At 34.7% G+C, this 14718-nt stretch overlaps 2 protein-coding genes and 1 pseudogene across 2 annotated transcripts; all 3 read right to left on the minus strand.

Moving 5' to 3' along the window:
• Nucleotides 1-712: 712 nt before the first annotated feature.
• Nucleotides 713-1443, minus strand: LOC137624694 (uncharacterized; annotated as a pseudogene).
• A 4113-nt stretch (nt 1444-5556) lies between these two features.
• LOC137624695 (uncharacterized) lies at nt 5557-6255 on the minus strand. The gene has a single exon (XM_068355649.1). It carries the CDS (start codon nt 6253-6255, stop codon nt 5557-5559), a length of 699 nt encoding a protein of 232 aa, XP_068211750.1.
• Nucleotides 6256-10099: 3844 nt separating this feature from the next.
• On the minus strand, nt 10100-14446 carry LOC137624696 (uncharacterized). Its single transcript, XM_068355650.1, has 4 exons — nt 13832-14446; nt 11053-13722; nt 10195-10290; nt 10100-10109 (listed from the first exon to the last, which is right to left on the minus strand). Exons 2-4 carry the CDS (start codon nt 13047-13049, stop codon nt 10100-10102), a joined length of 2103 nt encoding a protein of 700 aa, XP_068211751.1. The 5' UTR covers nt 13050-13722; nt 13832-14446.
• Nucleotides 14447-14718: the final 272 nt, after the last annotated feature.

A 14718-nucleotide genomic window follows, 5' to 3' on the forward strand; every position in this document is an offset into this window, starting at 1 on the left:
ATTGAATTTCTAAGTAATGTTTTAACTAATTTCGTTTTTGGAGATTTCTTTCAGAAAAAAGTAATCATAACCGGAAGAGTGGCAGAAATCAACAATAACCTGTAGAGACAGTCAAATGCAGCCTTATAGAGACTTAAAAAATGACAGGAATTGATATAGACTCCATGGCAATTTCTTGACCAGAGCGATCTTATGTTATAGATAACTTTCGTTGACAGAATATGCCTTTGGATAAGCCTTTAAGCCTTTTCAAGCAGGAATACCTCCCTTCAAGGATACAGTGCTGAAATACCACACAAAAATTCATTTGATTCTTTTGAGAAAACACAGTCTAATTCATGAATCAAACGGTCTAGGATTTCATAGATCTTGATGTGCTGCACAACAATTGGATCTTAAGATCTATGACCATATGTTTCAAACATGATAAATTCATCTAGATTCTTGGGTTTCTTTATCCGTTATTGTAGTTGTTAGTGCAAAACATAATTTCCTGTAGAGTTCATTGACCTTCTCAGAATAATGGCTATTCAAGTCAGAGTTACGTGCATCAAATAGATCTTCATGGAATGATGATGTTGGTTTTGCTGTTTTTCTTAAGTGTTTTTTTTTTTATCATGTAGATTGTTAATTCCAAAAATATCTGGAAAGAAATGCAATAAATAACAAACTCTTCATCAGTCTGGGCTAGTAATCCACGTGCTGATACAGCTCAAGCTCCAATGTTGTTCGCAGAATTTTCCTCCAAAAGTTTCATCATAAATTCCAGACGAAGTAAATCATTTTCACATGTGGTGGCCCGACACCACCACCTTGTATCATGCTGTATCAAAATGGATTTCTCGTGAACTACAGACTTACTAGCAAAGATATAAAGTTTTTCAAGCACACAAATGAATTCCGCAACTTACGGCACATACTTTGCAACATATATCAACACTAAATTAGGCCTATGTTCATAGCAGTGTATATAATACGCAGAAAGGGGCTGTATCATGAATTCGTTCCTGAACACCACTGATCCCTCCAATCATCACTGATGCTTCATCAAATCCTAAGACTTCAAGAGAAGATTTGTAATCTATCCCGAATTGGTCCAAATTTTTTCAAGATTATATCTGTAATAGACATAGCATCAAACAAGTATATCGGAGAGAAATGAAGGAAACATTCTTCAATACAATTTACTAATTCATCATAAAATCTAACAACTAATAACAGCAGCTCTGCTTTACTAACATCCTAGACTTTATCAACTTGTACAGAAAACTGATGACGTGACCTAACTTTTTCGGCAATTTCTTTCCTCACCATATTTGCAAGTGTGTCAATACTCTCATTTTGTATTGCAGAACTAGTCAATTTTTCTTTATTTGGACTATTTCTGACTTTATCACCTTTAATAGTCTTGTTTACTATAGAAGCTGGGGAACTTCCGAACATTTCTCGGATTCAGTTCAACATAACCATCTTTATGTCCTATCTGGTAAATGTCTTGTGTTACTGTCAACAGGATTATTTGTATAAAAATTAGGTTTTTATACAGAATTTAATGATAAGGTAACTCATTAAATTTATAAGTTAATATAGGATATTTTAAATAATAAAGTATAAGTTACAATGAATTTAATTGTAATGTATATAATCGAATCAAAAAAATAAACTTTTGAACGAGAAACAAACACTTGACGAAAACCGTAAGGATAGAAAGTGAGTACTTGGGCTGCATCATCCGGAGGCCAATGAAATGAATCTGAAAGTATAAAAGCACATCTGAAATAGTGAACAAGAGGAAATCTTGAGATTTCATGTATGAACAGAATCGGACGCAACTACCCCAATGAGATAACAGCCCAAAAATAAACTAAGTAAAATATGAATTATATTTCTATCCCAGTAAACAAAACGTCAAAATAATAATAAAAACAAACAATTCAATACAATTAAATAGTAAATTGATTAATGAAATACAAACAAACAAAGTAACTAGACGTATAAATAAGTATGTAAGGTAAGTATAGGTAAGGTATGTATAATTTGGGTAAGTATAGATAATAACACACTTATCACATAAGCATCGATTAAAGCTGCAGGAATATAAATCAAGATCTGGACAGTTTAAAAACAAAGAAAAAATAGCTTTTCTCTTACCTTGTTTATAGTGTAATTTAGGAGATAGGTAGGCGGGTTCTCCTTTGGCAGGTCCGGGTCCAATGGTATTTTGAAAGAATTATTCCATATTTGCGTAGCACATGATCGTGATGCAAATGATAAGATCAATAGGTCACTAAATAACTTCAAAGATTAATCCGCTGTAAGTATGACTGGAACTTCTATTGAAGACTGAAGTCGTTAAATTCTTGACAGGTACTCTCCTGATTCTCCGTCACTCAGTAAACCAAGAAAAAATTTTCCGCATCAAAATTGGTGGTTTGTTTACGGCAGTAACCATTTAAAAGGATTAGACGAGAAAAGCTGTTTATAAAATTTACGTTAATTCTAAAATTGACTAATTAAGTAATTACATAGGTAAAGTGCTTTAATACTGATGCCTTAGTGATAATACATATTTTTTCTTTAAATAACTAGTAAAATTAAAAGAAAAATACATATTTTTCTACACTCCAGAGAGATTTTGATTTAGTATGAAATCAAAAGTATGTAATGTAAATGTATTTACATGAAAATTACCCAAAAATAAAAACCAACCCACGGAATCCAAATAAAACTATATTAACAGTAATGAAAAATCCCTAATCAGATTCAGCCAAAATTTGGTGAATTATGGCAGCCCCCTGTATAGCTGCTTTTCTTTCAGGACGTGATGATACAATATGAATATTCTTAGTGTCTGCTGCTTTTCTTTTAGGACGTGATGATACAATATGAATATTCTCAGTGTCTGCTGCTTTTCTTTTAGGACGTGATGATACAATATGAATATTCTTAGTGTCTGCTGCTTTTCTTTTAGGACGTGAGGATACAATAGGAATATTCTTAGTGTCTGGTACACCTTGCTTCTCATCATCACTTGGGACTGAAAAAAAGAGGAATTATAAAACTAGAGTGCCTTTTCAATATTTCTCCGGTTTTCCCTTTAAAGACTTTCCCAGCCGTAACTTCATTGTTTATATTTTTTACAATTTCCTTAATGTGTCCCATTGGATAATTACTGGGTTTAGCTAAGGGTTTCTTTCAGAAGTACTTTATCTCCAACTTTAAGTTCCTTATGTTGAACGGGCTTGTATCGGTCTTTTTTATTCACGGCTTGATATATCAGATTCCCAACAAATTCTTCATTGTATATTTTAATAAGATTATGTCGTACATTTTGTAGTTTCAGTAATGATGAAGGAATCTGATCTGCATTGAATTCTGAATCGGCATCTGTTGGGCCTTGTAATTGAGGGATTATATTGATGGAAACAAATTCTCTGCCATGAATCAACATCTCCGGGGTAATGATTTCTGGAATGCTCTCTCCTGAAGAGTCCCTAAGAGACTCTTTAAATGAAATTGGCCTTCTGTTCACCAAATGTATAGTTTTGTGAACAATAAAATCAAAATCCCAAAGGGGAAGAACATTATTGTGTATTGCTCCAAATAATAAGCGCTTAGTAAGTTTCCCACAAGTCTCTACTAACGAGCCGAGTTGATTACATCCTTTGTAATAATGCTCAAATTTAAAGGATTCAATTCCATATTCCTGTAAATATGCATTAGTCTCGTAATCGCTCAAGAAACTAGAGACCTTATTTGCACCAGCAACGAATTGCGATCCCAAATCAGATATACATAAGGAGGGAATGCCAAATTCATATGTATGAAGTTGTAATGCTCTAATAAATTCCTCTGAAGTTAAATCCATACAAATTTTCGAGTTAATAGCCCGAGACCATAGACACATAATACATAACAACCATACCTTGACAGTATTTCCTTGATCATTCTTTATTTTAAATGGACCCATATGATCAATGAAAATCTGCCTGTACGGTATGTATTCAGGATTAATTCTGAACTCTGGGTAATGACTTTGATTTAGTTTAATTACCCTCTCATTTAATCTCTTACAAGTAATGCAGTTTGACAGAACTTTCTTCACAGCCGAGTATATATGGGTAATCTAAAATTTTCTTCTAAGTTCTGCCAACAAAGGATAACAACCAGCATGCAAGAGCTTTGCATGTAATTCTTTTATAATCAGGGGAACCAATATACTGTCCTTAGATATTAGTAAAGGATAGTTGAATTTGTTAAGATGTTGCACTTCCCTCAATCTTCGGCATTTAATCTTTACCCTCCCCATGCCATCCGAATCAAGAAACAAGTTCAACTGTGCAACAATGTTAGGCAGATTCTTCAACTGTTTCTGTTTTGAGTGAAAATAATCAAAGATATCTGGGAAGTGAATATGTTGATCCCTGATTATAATCTGCCTACAAGCTTCTTCATAAAAGTTAAAGCCTTCATCTTCAACTTCAAAATGATCTAGAGCTGGATGTTTACTTTATACTTAGATTTTAAAATGCTGCAGAACCTGAGCACTACCACATACACTCTCACAGCCTTCTCAAAACTAGAAACCCTATTAAAAGAGAAAAGATGGTCCGAGCCCACATGCTGAGGTGAACAAGCACTACCACAATTTGTCTCAACTTTATGCATTAGTTTTGGTTTAAATAATCCAGGTATAATGAAAGATAATGTGCTATCACTACACATCACATTGCTTTCGCTCTCTGTAATGAACTTAGGACCAGCTATATAGTTTGTTTTTATCAGCTGCCTAAAGGATAAAGGTCTGGTGATGCAGTCTGCTGGATTGTCTTCTCCAGACACAAAAGAAAATCTCATACATGAATCTTCACACAGCTTATTGATATACTCTAACCTATTGTGTATAAAGGGTTGCTTTTTTTGTAGTTTGTCAAGTTTCAAGGCGTAAGACTGCAGCCAGGTCAGTACCACCAAACTGTCAGAGTAGACTTCATATCCAACTATCTCAATAGGATCAATGCAACCAAATCCTGAAAGTTTATTCTTCAAATCCTTTACAGTTTCAACAGTTAATGCAAGAGCTTATAATTCTAAGCTTGGTATGGATTTTGACTCCAATTGTCTACTTACCAGTTTATTTCTTGCTAAAATAAAGTATATCTTATTTGTATTTATGTTATACAGATACACTGCAGTGCCAAACAGAACCTTACTACTATCAGCAAACCCAACCAATTTATATTTGTCAGTACGAACACCAAAATTCCGTGGGAACTCTACAGAAGGTGCAGAATTGGCCTGCTTGCAGATATTCTTCCATTCATTGATCAAAGGAGCAATAAGCTTTTCATCCTAATCTAGTTCTGGTCTACACTGCAATCTGTGTAGAAACAATCTGGCTCGATTCAGTATAGGTCCATTGAAATTAAGAAGATCGAACTGTGAAGCTATAGTAGATAAAACTTGTCTTTTTGTTGATGAATTTATATCCATTTGTATGGGTTTTGTAGACAATGAATCACTCATTCGATCCCACTCAAGTCCCAGCAGTTTACTTTATGTCGGAGTCTCTGTTTCCTGAACTTTGTCAATTTCTTTCTGTAATGATATGTCATTTGACAAAAACTGCTGAAGTGAAAACTTATATGGACTGAAAATATCCTCCAACATTGTATACATCCACAACAAACACTCTGACGTTTCTGCCGTAAATGCACAGTTGTCCATATAAGACAACTGATAAATGGTTCTCTTGAGTTTCATCAATGGAAAAGAATCATTGGTAGAATCCATTATCAATTTCTTGTATAACCCAAGCATTAATAATGCAGGTGAACATCTAAGTCCAAAAGGAAGTCTACTATTCTTATAGCCAATAATTGAAAAATCTCCCTCTTCAAGATTTCTAAACCACAAAAAACAAAGGCGATTTTGGTTGACTTCCTCAAGACCTATATTGTTGAATGCCTTCTTTATATCAAAGCAACATAATTTGCTTCCGAACCTCAAATTGACAATGGAAGTGGAGAGTTTCTGATTTAATGTTGGACCTGCATGCATAGTTTGATTGTGATTCATACTTCCTTTGTCACTCAAATCGGATAGGAACACAACTCTACATTTTGTGGTCTCACGATCAGGCTTAAAAATGCCCATAAAAGGCATGAAACTAGACTCTGGATGCTCCTTGTTGAATTGATCAAGATTTTCAATTCTCTCAATTATACCAGCATCTGCTTGCTCTTTAAATACCATATTTATCTTCTTCAGTTTATCGTCTAAATTTCCTTGCAATTTTCTTTGCAAATTTGACAGTATTTTCTCTGATATATTGAAGTTATGTCCAAAAAGGTGAGAAACTCTAGGGTTTCAGAGTAATGGTATCACCAGCTACGCTGAATTTTAATTTACAAACACCAGGAATTAAATAAGGATAATTAAAATGTGAAAAAAAAATTAATTTATTGTATTTGATAAATATCCTAATTCATCCAGTTGCTGATGCGGCAGCTAATACACAAAGTTGAACATCGTGAGGCAAGGGGGAACCGCAGTAATTCAGCTTCTTCCAAATACCTTAAATATTACCAAATGTCAAATTACATACTACACAACGATCATAAAAATACATATAAAAATCAAATTATTATGTGAAGCACGTTATAACACTTGGCAAGTTGCATACCTTGGAAATCTTATGTAAATAAATATAAACCCCTAGTCCAAACTGGAGTCCACGAAGTACAATTTATGATATCCCTTTAAAGGGTACGAAGTCGTTACAAAACTGAAAAGGGTACGAACTCGTTACTAAATTGAAAGGTATGAAAAAATATAACATTGAAAAAAGTAAGCGATGATAATTGGAAGTCAAATTTAAATGGGATGGCATTATCCCTCTAAATGATTTCGGACTGACATAAAAAAAAAAAACTCCCCCTGAGTTTTACAGACCCACCGATATCATCCTGGGACGAAGGCGAAGTACGTGTAGAGATGGGTTGCGATGAAAGAAAGCTTCTTCCTGGTCGGGATTACACAGAAGTTTACATGGCGATAATACTCTTCGTCACTTCAAAGGACATGTAGAAAATGTTCTTGTCACGTTAACTGTGTAGCTGTACAAAGTGTATTCTTATATCAAGAATAGGAGCTCGAGTTACAAGACCCTTAGCGATAGAATGCTCCTTCGTAACTGTCTTAAAGTTTCCGTCAACCTCAGGAAGAAAGCAAAGCATTAGTGGCTGGTTAGGTTAAAACCAGAAACGGCTGCAGGAAGGCAGTGAGCTGTTAACAACCAAGGGGGTAGTTAAATACTTGAAACTAAGCTAACTGTCTTCCAGTGACCATGCTACTTTAAACAAAATTTAATATAAAACAAAATATAATATATAATAAAAAAGAAAATGCAAATTCCATTTGGAATTTCAGTACACTGCAGGGGAACGAATCCAAAAAGATTTTTTGGATTTACCAAATAAATTATTTACACTACATACAAATTTAAGTTTATCATTTTATAAATTCAACATTTCAGATGTTTTCCTCCGGCTTTCCACAGCAGCCTTTCTTTTAGGCCTTTCAGAAGCTGGTGATAATTTGTCAATGTTGTGCAAATTATTTGGCTTAAAGTCCACATCATCATGTAAAGAAAGATAAGGTATCAGATTATTAACATGGAGTTTACAAACTTGTCTGGTACGGCCTTTGAAAACTTTTGCATGTGTAGTTTCCCCAATATCATTTGTGAAAGTTTCCTTTATTCGACCTAGAGGATAGTTGTTAATCTTCGTATTATCTTCCTTAATTAAAACAATGTCACCTGGTTTTAGAGGATGATGAGTTACAGGGAGATATCTACCCTTTCTATCAATCGCCTGGCTTAAAAGGGTTTGCAAAAACTCATGATGGTAAATATCTAAAAGTTTACTCCTAATTTTAGACAACTGTTCAAATTCATTAGTAGTTCTACAAGGAACAAATTCTTTATCCTCAGGTAAAGGTGATAAATCTGGAATGATATTGAGGGAAGAAAGCTCATACCCTCTTATTAACATTTCGGGAGTTATTGGTTCAGGAAGGTCTTCCGCTGCACTATCCCTAAGAGCCTCTTTAAAAGATATTGGCCGTTTGTTTACCAAGTGGACAACTTGACATACAGTAAACTCAAAATCAAAGAAAGAAAGAATATTGTTCTTGATGGACCCATATAAAAGCCTCTTTGTTAACTTGACACAAACCTCGACCATGGAGCCTAACTGACTACACCCTTTAAAATACTGTTGAAAAGTCAAAGGTTTAACACCTCTCTCCTCAAAATACAATTGAGTGTGGGGATCATTCAAAAATGAAGTTATAACATTAGCTCCTGCAACTATTTGTGACCCTAGGTCACTAATGCACAACTGTGGAATGCCAAATTCGAAGCAATGAATAGAAAATGCCCTAAGAAAATCAGGCACACTAAGTGTTCTGCAAATTTTCAAATTAACTGCACGAGACCAAGTGCAAGTAAAACATAATAGCCATACCTTAACATTTTCTTTCTCCAGCTTAACTGTAAAAGGACCAATATAATCAATGAAAATATTGCCGAAAGGTACAGCTGGTGGGTCTTCCCTGAATTCCCTGTAACAATTTTGATTTAAATTAACAGGTCTTGCGTTAAATCTTTTGCAGTGAACACATTGCCTCAAAATCCTTTTTACCAAAGAAAAATTTCTAGGAATAAAATAGTGTCTTCTGAGTTCAGCAAGAACAGCATAGCACCCAGAATGAGCTAATTTATGATGAATATCAAGTATAATTAACTTAGTCAAATGGCTGTCCCTAGATAATAGAATAGGAAATTTTTTCTCATTCTTAAATTTGCTCTTCACCCTCAAAATGCCATCGTTATCAACAAACACATTCAACTGAGAAACTATACCTGGTATATCCTTTACTGCAGTAAAGTCTTTGGAAAAATGTTCTAAAACATCAGCAAAGTGATTTTGTTGATCATATAAAATCAAATGGACAATAGCTAAAGAGAAAAAATTCTTTTCTTGTACCTTAACTTCCCTTCTCACTTTAGCCTTCCATTTGTATATGCATATTATACACCGACGGTACAGCAAAACCAGTCTTCTGAAATCTGAAAAATCTGAAATATTAACCAAGCATTCTCTCTTAACTAAAGGAACATTAGAAATATTCAAGTAATTTCCTGAAAGATAACCCTCTTTAGGAATAGTGAACTGCATGTCAGGTGCCCGAATATTAGTCAGGTCCGGGCCTGAAAGAAAACAAGATTTCATCAACAATTTATATGATGTGCACCTGGTTACCATATCTGCAGGATTTTCCTTGCCATTAATAAACCCAAATTGAACCGGATATGTTTCACAAAGTTTTTGTATGCTATAGATTCTGTTCATTACAAAAGTAGAACATTGGTTCATTTTCTTAAGTTGAAGAGAAGAACTTATTAACCATTGCAGGGCACAAGAAGAATCTGAAAAAAGACAAATCTTTGTCATCTTTATAGGTTTTATGCAACTGGGACCAGCAAGATCCAAATAAAGATCAATAGATTGCTCAACTCCTAAATTAATGGCGTGGATCTCTAAAGATGGTATGGATTTACCTTTCAATTGGGTATTAACCAACCGATTTTTAGCATTAACAAAGGTAAGTTTGCCAGACTCAACATTCAGTAGATAAATGACACACCCATATATGTCACAACTGGCATCGGTAAAAACAATTATATTATACTCACCATCCCTTCGACCCACAAACCGAGTTACTTTGAGAGGGGGCGATGAATTACATTGCCTACAGATATTCCTCCAGTCTTTGAGCTGTTGACTGTTAAGAGTCTGATCCCAATTCAAACCCTTTTGACACTGCAAATTATGCATATAAATCCTACATCGGTTAAATAAAGGCAAGTTGAAACCAAAAATGTCAAACTGGGAGGCAATGGACCTAAGAATTAATCTTTTAGTGTTAGCTCCTGGGTCAAGGTTAATTGGCCTAGTGAAAATATCATCCGAAAGTCTGTTCCATTCAAGCCCAAACAATTTATTGACTTCAGGAGTAAGAACTGACTGATCTATGTCAGACTGCAGATCAATATCATTGGTTATCAGCTGCTGAGTTTCAAATTTAAAGGGTCTGAATATGTCATCTAACTGCTTATAGGCCCACCTTAGGTCATCAGAGCTGTTCATGGTAATAGCACCATTATCCATATATATTAAGGCATAAATAAGTTTCTTCAGTTCATCAATCCTTGAATCATTACTGGAAGTTAAAATTAACATATAATACAATGAAGTCATCAAAAGAAATGGGCTACACCGAAGTCCAAATGAAAGCCTGACATTTTTATAAGCAACGGGAGTGTAATCACCTGCGCTAACATTCCGAAACCAAAAGAACAATAGTCTAGACTGATCAATTTCACTTAAAGCCAACATATTGAAAGCTTTTTTCAAATCAAAAATTAAAATTTTTTCATCAAACCTAATATTAAGAAATGCAGATGAAAGCTTTTGATTTATGTTAGGCCCAGCATACATACATTGATTATGTGACAATGACAGTTTCTTATAGGATTCCTGCAAATTAGAAAGAAACACTATGCGACATTTCGTAGTTTCCCTTTCTGGTTTAAAAACTGGCATATGAGGTAAGAATGAATAGTTAGGGTATTCAGCCTTAAATACATCCAAGTCAAAAATTGGTTCAATAATTCCCATATTTAATTGCTCCTTTATGCAGTTATCCACCAACTGTAAGGAACCTTTCTTACGAAGTAACTTTTTAAAATTAGATTGAAGAATAGCCTTGGAAAGAGACTCATTTCTCGAAAGAAGGTGTGATACCTTTCCATTCCATAACAAGGGAACAACTATACGCCCATCACTTCTCGTGTGCAAATTTCTCAAAGTGTAATCCACGAGAGAGTTATTGAGCTGATTAGATTCGTCACTATAAACTTTCTGATCATAGTTCAAATAAAATTGGCTCTCCATATTCAGGATTTGATCAGTTGCTTCTTGCAGTTTCCTATCAATAATAGTTCCTTTATCGTTAAGGACAGTGAATGAACAATTTGTCGTCATGTCATTGAGCTCGTTAAATTCATCATTAATAGATACAGTAGTAGCTAGAAAATAAGAATGGCAAGGGATATTATAATATGTACCTTTTTCAGCATTAGAATTTTCGCCCCCCAGTGGTTTCGAGGCTAAACTGTCTTTACCATTAAGTGAAGTAAGATTAATTAGGAACCTATCAACATTCCCCATAAGCATTATTCCTAAAGTAGTCTCAATATAAACAGATGAATTAGGACTCCCTATCACTACATCTTTTCCCAAAAGACAATGTGAAAAATCTACTCCTAACAAAAGCTGAATGTCATCAATGCCCTGAGAACTGGCTGATAAAAACTTGTCAGCAAATACAAAATTTTTACTCTGCATTACACTAACTACCTGACCAAGACAAGGTAAATTTAATTGGAGGTTTATAGAGGGTACAACTAAAGCAGAAATAGCAAAGATTTCATTCCCCAGCTTTATAGGAACTTCAACAAGACTAGTAGAATATTCCTTTTGACCATTAAACCCTTTCACAGTAAGTTTAACATTGCTAGTCAAAGACTTTAAATTACAAGAGGAAGCTAACTTGCTAGATATAAAAGTATTATGTGACCCTGAATCCTTAAGACCCCTGTAAAGCTTATTTTGACCATTTACACAAAATGTGAAAGTAGGGAGAACTGAACCTGTGGTAACATTTGGCAATACTGCTATCCCACTGCTTGCTTCCTTGGAAGACTCTTCTTTACTATTACACCTGTCAGGACTAAGTTTCCCACAAAGATACTCCATGTGATACTGCGAACAATGTGAACAGGGTCTTCGAAATCTGAACTTGCATGCTTTAGTAAAATGATTAAAATTACCACATTTTACACAACCTTTATGCAAATTTAATAAAGAAATTTTATCAGAAGGGGTAGCATACTTAGTACACTTATAACTTAAATGATCATTGTCAGAAATACCGACCTTGGAACAAAAATTACAAGCTTTGGCGGGAACAGTCTTAGTTTTAAGAGCCATGGTACTAGTCTTTGCCTGTAATGGCTTTGAATGAGTTACAACTTTATCCCTGACAGACAATTTACCTTTCGTCTGACCCTGTTCATACCTTTCACATGCTGTAAAGAAATTATCTACAATTTGCTGAAATGATGGATGAGTCACATTAGTGATATGAACCAGATGAGACTTAAATCTATCATTCATTGCAGACCAAACAAAATATCTAACAACCTCCTCAACATCAATATGCAAATATTTGAAATTTTCGACTATATTTCTAAGTTCTGAAAAGAAGACAAAAGGGTCCTCTCCTTCTTTGAGATTTAGACAAGTTAATTTCTTAATTACAGCCGATTTTCGTAATTCAGTCGAGACAAATGCCTTAGTCAATAAGTCTTTGGCATCGTTATAACTTTGTTTGTCGGCCTCCAATGAGCCAAGTAAACATTTAGCCCTACCTTCTACTTGTTGTTTCAAAAGTAAGAGCAAGTCCCTGTCTGGATAATTAAAACTCTGGGTCGTAGTTTCAAATTCTCTATTGAATTTCAAAAAATCCTCACCTTCCTTACTTTGGAATTTGGGTAGAGGGGCAGTGGGTTGCCTCAAAAGACTCCTAGCAATATCAGTAGTTAATGAAAGTTGAGGGCTTCCAGCACTTACACTTACATCCAACAAAGGCAAAATACCTGAAATCTTATCATGGTAAGACTGACACGCTGAAAGCTCAGCTTCCAAATCCTCCTCTCTAAATTCCCCTGAAAATTTTAGAGTCTGTATTTTAGAATCCAAGTCACTTAATCGCTTCCTATAATCCAGGAGAACACCTCGTTCAGATACTTTAGCAGTATTATCTAATGAAGGGTACTGCGAGGAACAGTTGGCACAATCTGTAACCTTCTTCCTAATAATCTTACGCTGACCAATTAGCACTACCAATTCAGCCATTATGACTACAAAAACAGGCACCAAAATATATAAAAAGTATGATTAATACAATACACAACTACAAATAAACAAACAAGCACCAATATATATATAATAAGTATATTAATGCAATACCCAACGTAAATTTTCTAAACAAAATAGTAAACACAACTTATTACAAATAACGTTATTACGAAGCAAAAAGCTCAAAATAACGCGAGAAATAGGAGCACTCAAATGCGCACTAAATTATTCGCAAAGGGATAAACAAAATATGAACCGCATAAATGGTTAACAAGAACTTTAAATCAATTGCCAAGTAAACAAAAAACTCGCTTACGGAATCGTAAAAAAGGTATACTGAACTCTTCTTGAACAGCAAAAAATCGATTAAAGAAATAAGCAAATTATAACAACCCCTTCCAGGAAGAAACCTCGAACACACCGCAATTCACGTTCTGTATCACGTACCTAACCTATAATGCTAAATCCTGTCACGGTCGCCATACGCTGAATTTTAATTTACAAACACCAGGAATTAAATAAGGATAATTAAAATGTGAAAAAAAATTAAGTAATTTATTGTATTTGATAAATATCCTAATTCATCCAGTTGCTGATGCGGCAGCTAATACACAAAGTTGAACATCGTGAGGCAAGGGGGAACCGCAGTAATTCAGCTTCTTCCAAATACCTTAAATATTACCAAATGTCAAATTACATACTACACAACGATCATAAAAATACATATAAAAATCAAATTATTATGTGAAGCACGTTATAACACTTGGCAAGTTGCATACCTTGGAAATCTTATGTAAATAAATATAAACCCATAGTCCAAACTGGAGTCCACGAAGTACAATTTATGATATCCCTTTAAAGGGTACGAAGTCGTTACAAAACTGAAAAGGGTACGAACTCGTTACTAAATTGAAAGGTATGAAAAAATATAACATTGAAAAAAGTAAGCGATGATAATTGGAAGTCAAATTTAAATGGGATGGCATTATCCCTCTAAATGATTTCGGACTGACATAAAAAAAAACTCCCCCTGAGTTTTACAGACCCACCGATATCATCCTGGGACGAAGGCGAAGTACGTGTAGAGATGGGTTGCGATGAAAGAAAGCTTCTTCCTGGTCGGGATTACACAGAAGTTTACATGGCGATAATACTCTTCGTCACTTCAAAGGACATGTAGAAAATGTTCTTGTCACGTTAACTGTGTAGCTGTACAAAGTGTATTCTTATATCAAGAATAGGAGCTCGAGTTACAAGACCCTTAGCGATGGAATGCTCCTTCGTAACTGTCTTAAAGTTTCCGTCAACCTCAGGAAGAAAGCAAAGCATTAGTGGCTGGTTAGGTTAAAACCAGAAACGGCCGCAGGAAGGCAGTGAGCTGTTAACAACCAAGGGGGTAGTTAGATACTTAAAACTAAGCTAACTGTCTTCCAGTGACCATGCTACTTTAAACAAAATATAATATAAAACAAAATATAATATATAATAAAAAAGAAAATACAAATTCCATTTGGAATTTCAGTACACCAGCCTCCCTTCACTATTCCTTGTAGTTTTCTCTAAAACGTAATTGACCAACTGAGTATGGATTTCAACAGTTTCAGAGTACATTGAAGTCTCTCTATGTAATGCTTGGTCACAAACAGAATCAAGTATATCCTTGTCA

The sequence above is a fragment of the Palaemon carinicauda genome, chromosome 31, assembly GCF_036898095.1.
Source record: "Palaemon carinicauda isolate YSFRI2023 chromosome 31, ASM3689809v2, whole genome shotgun sequence".
In the NCBI taxonomy this organism is placed as follows: Eukaryota; Metazoa; Arthropoda; class Malacostraca; order Decapoda; family Palaemonidae; genus Palaemon; species Palaemon carinicauda.

What these genes read in the sequence shown, in the direction of transcription:
- LOC137624695 (XM_068355649.1), bottom strand. Translation starts at nt 6,255, where the DNA reads ATGGTATTTAAAGAGCAAGCAGATGCTGGTATAATTGAGAGAATTGAA.
- LOC137624696 (XM_068355650.1), bottom strand. Translation starts at nt 13,049, where the DNA reads ATGGCTGAATTGGTAGTGCTAATTGGTCAGCGTAAGATTATTAGGAAG. An exon ending in ACTATTATTGATAGGAAACT is followed by an intron (nt 10,291 to 11,052) that starts GCAAGAAGCAAC and finishes TTTAACTTCCAG; the next exon opens with TAATGATTCAAGGATTGATG.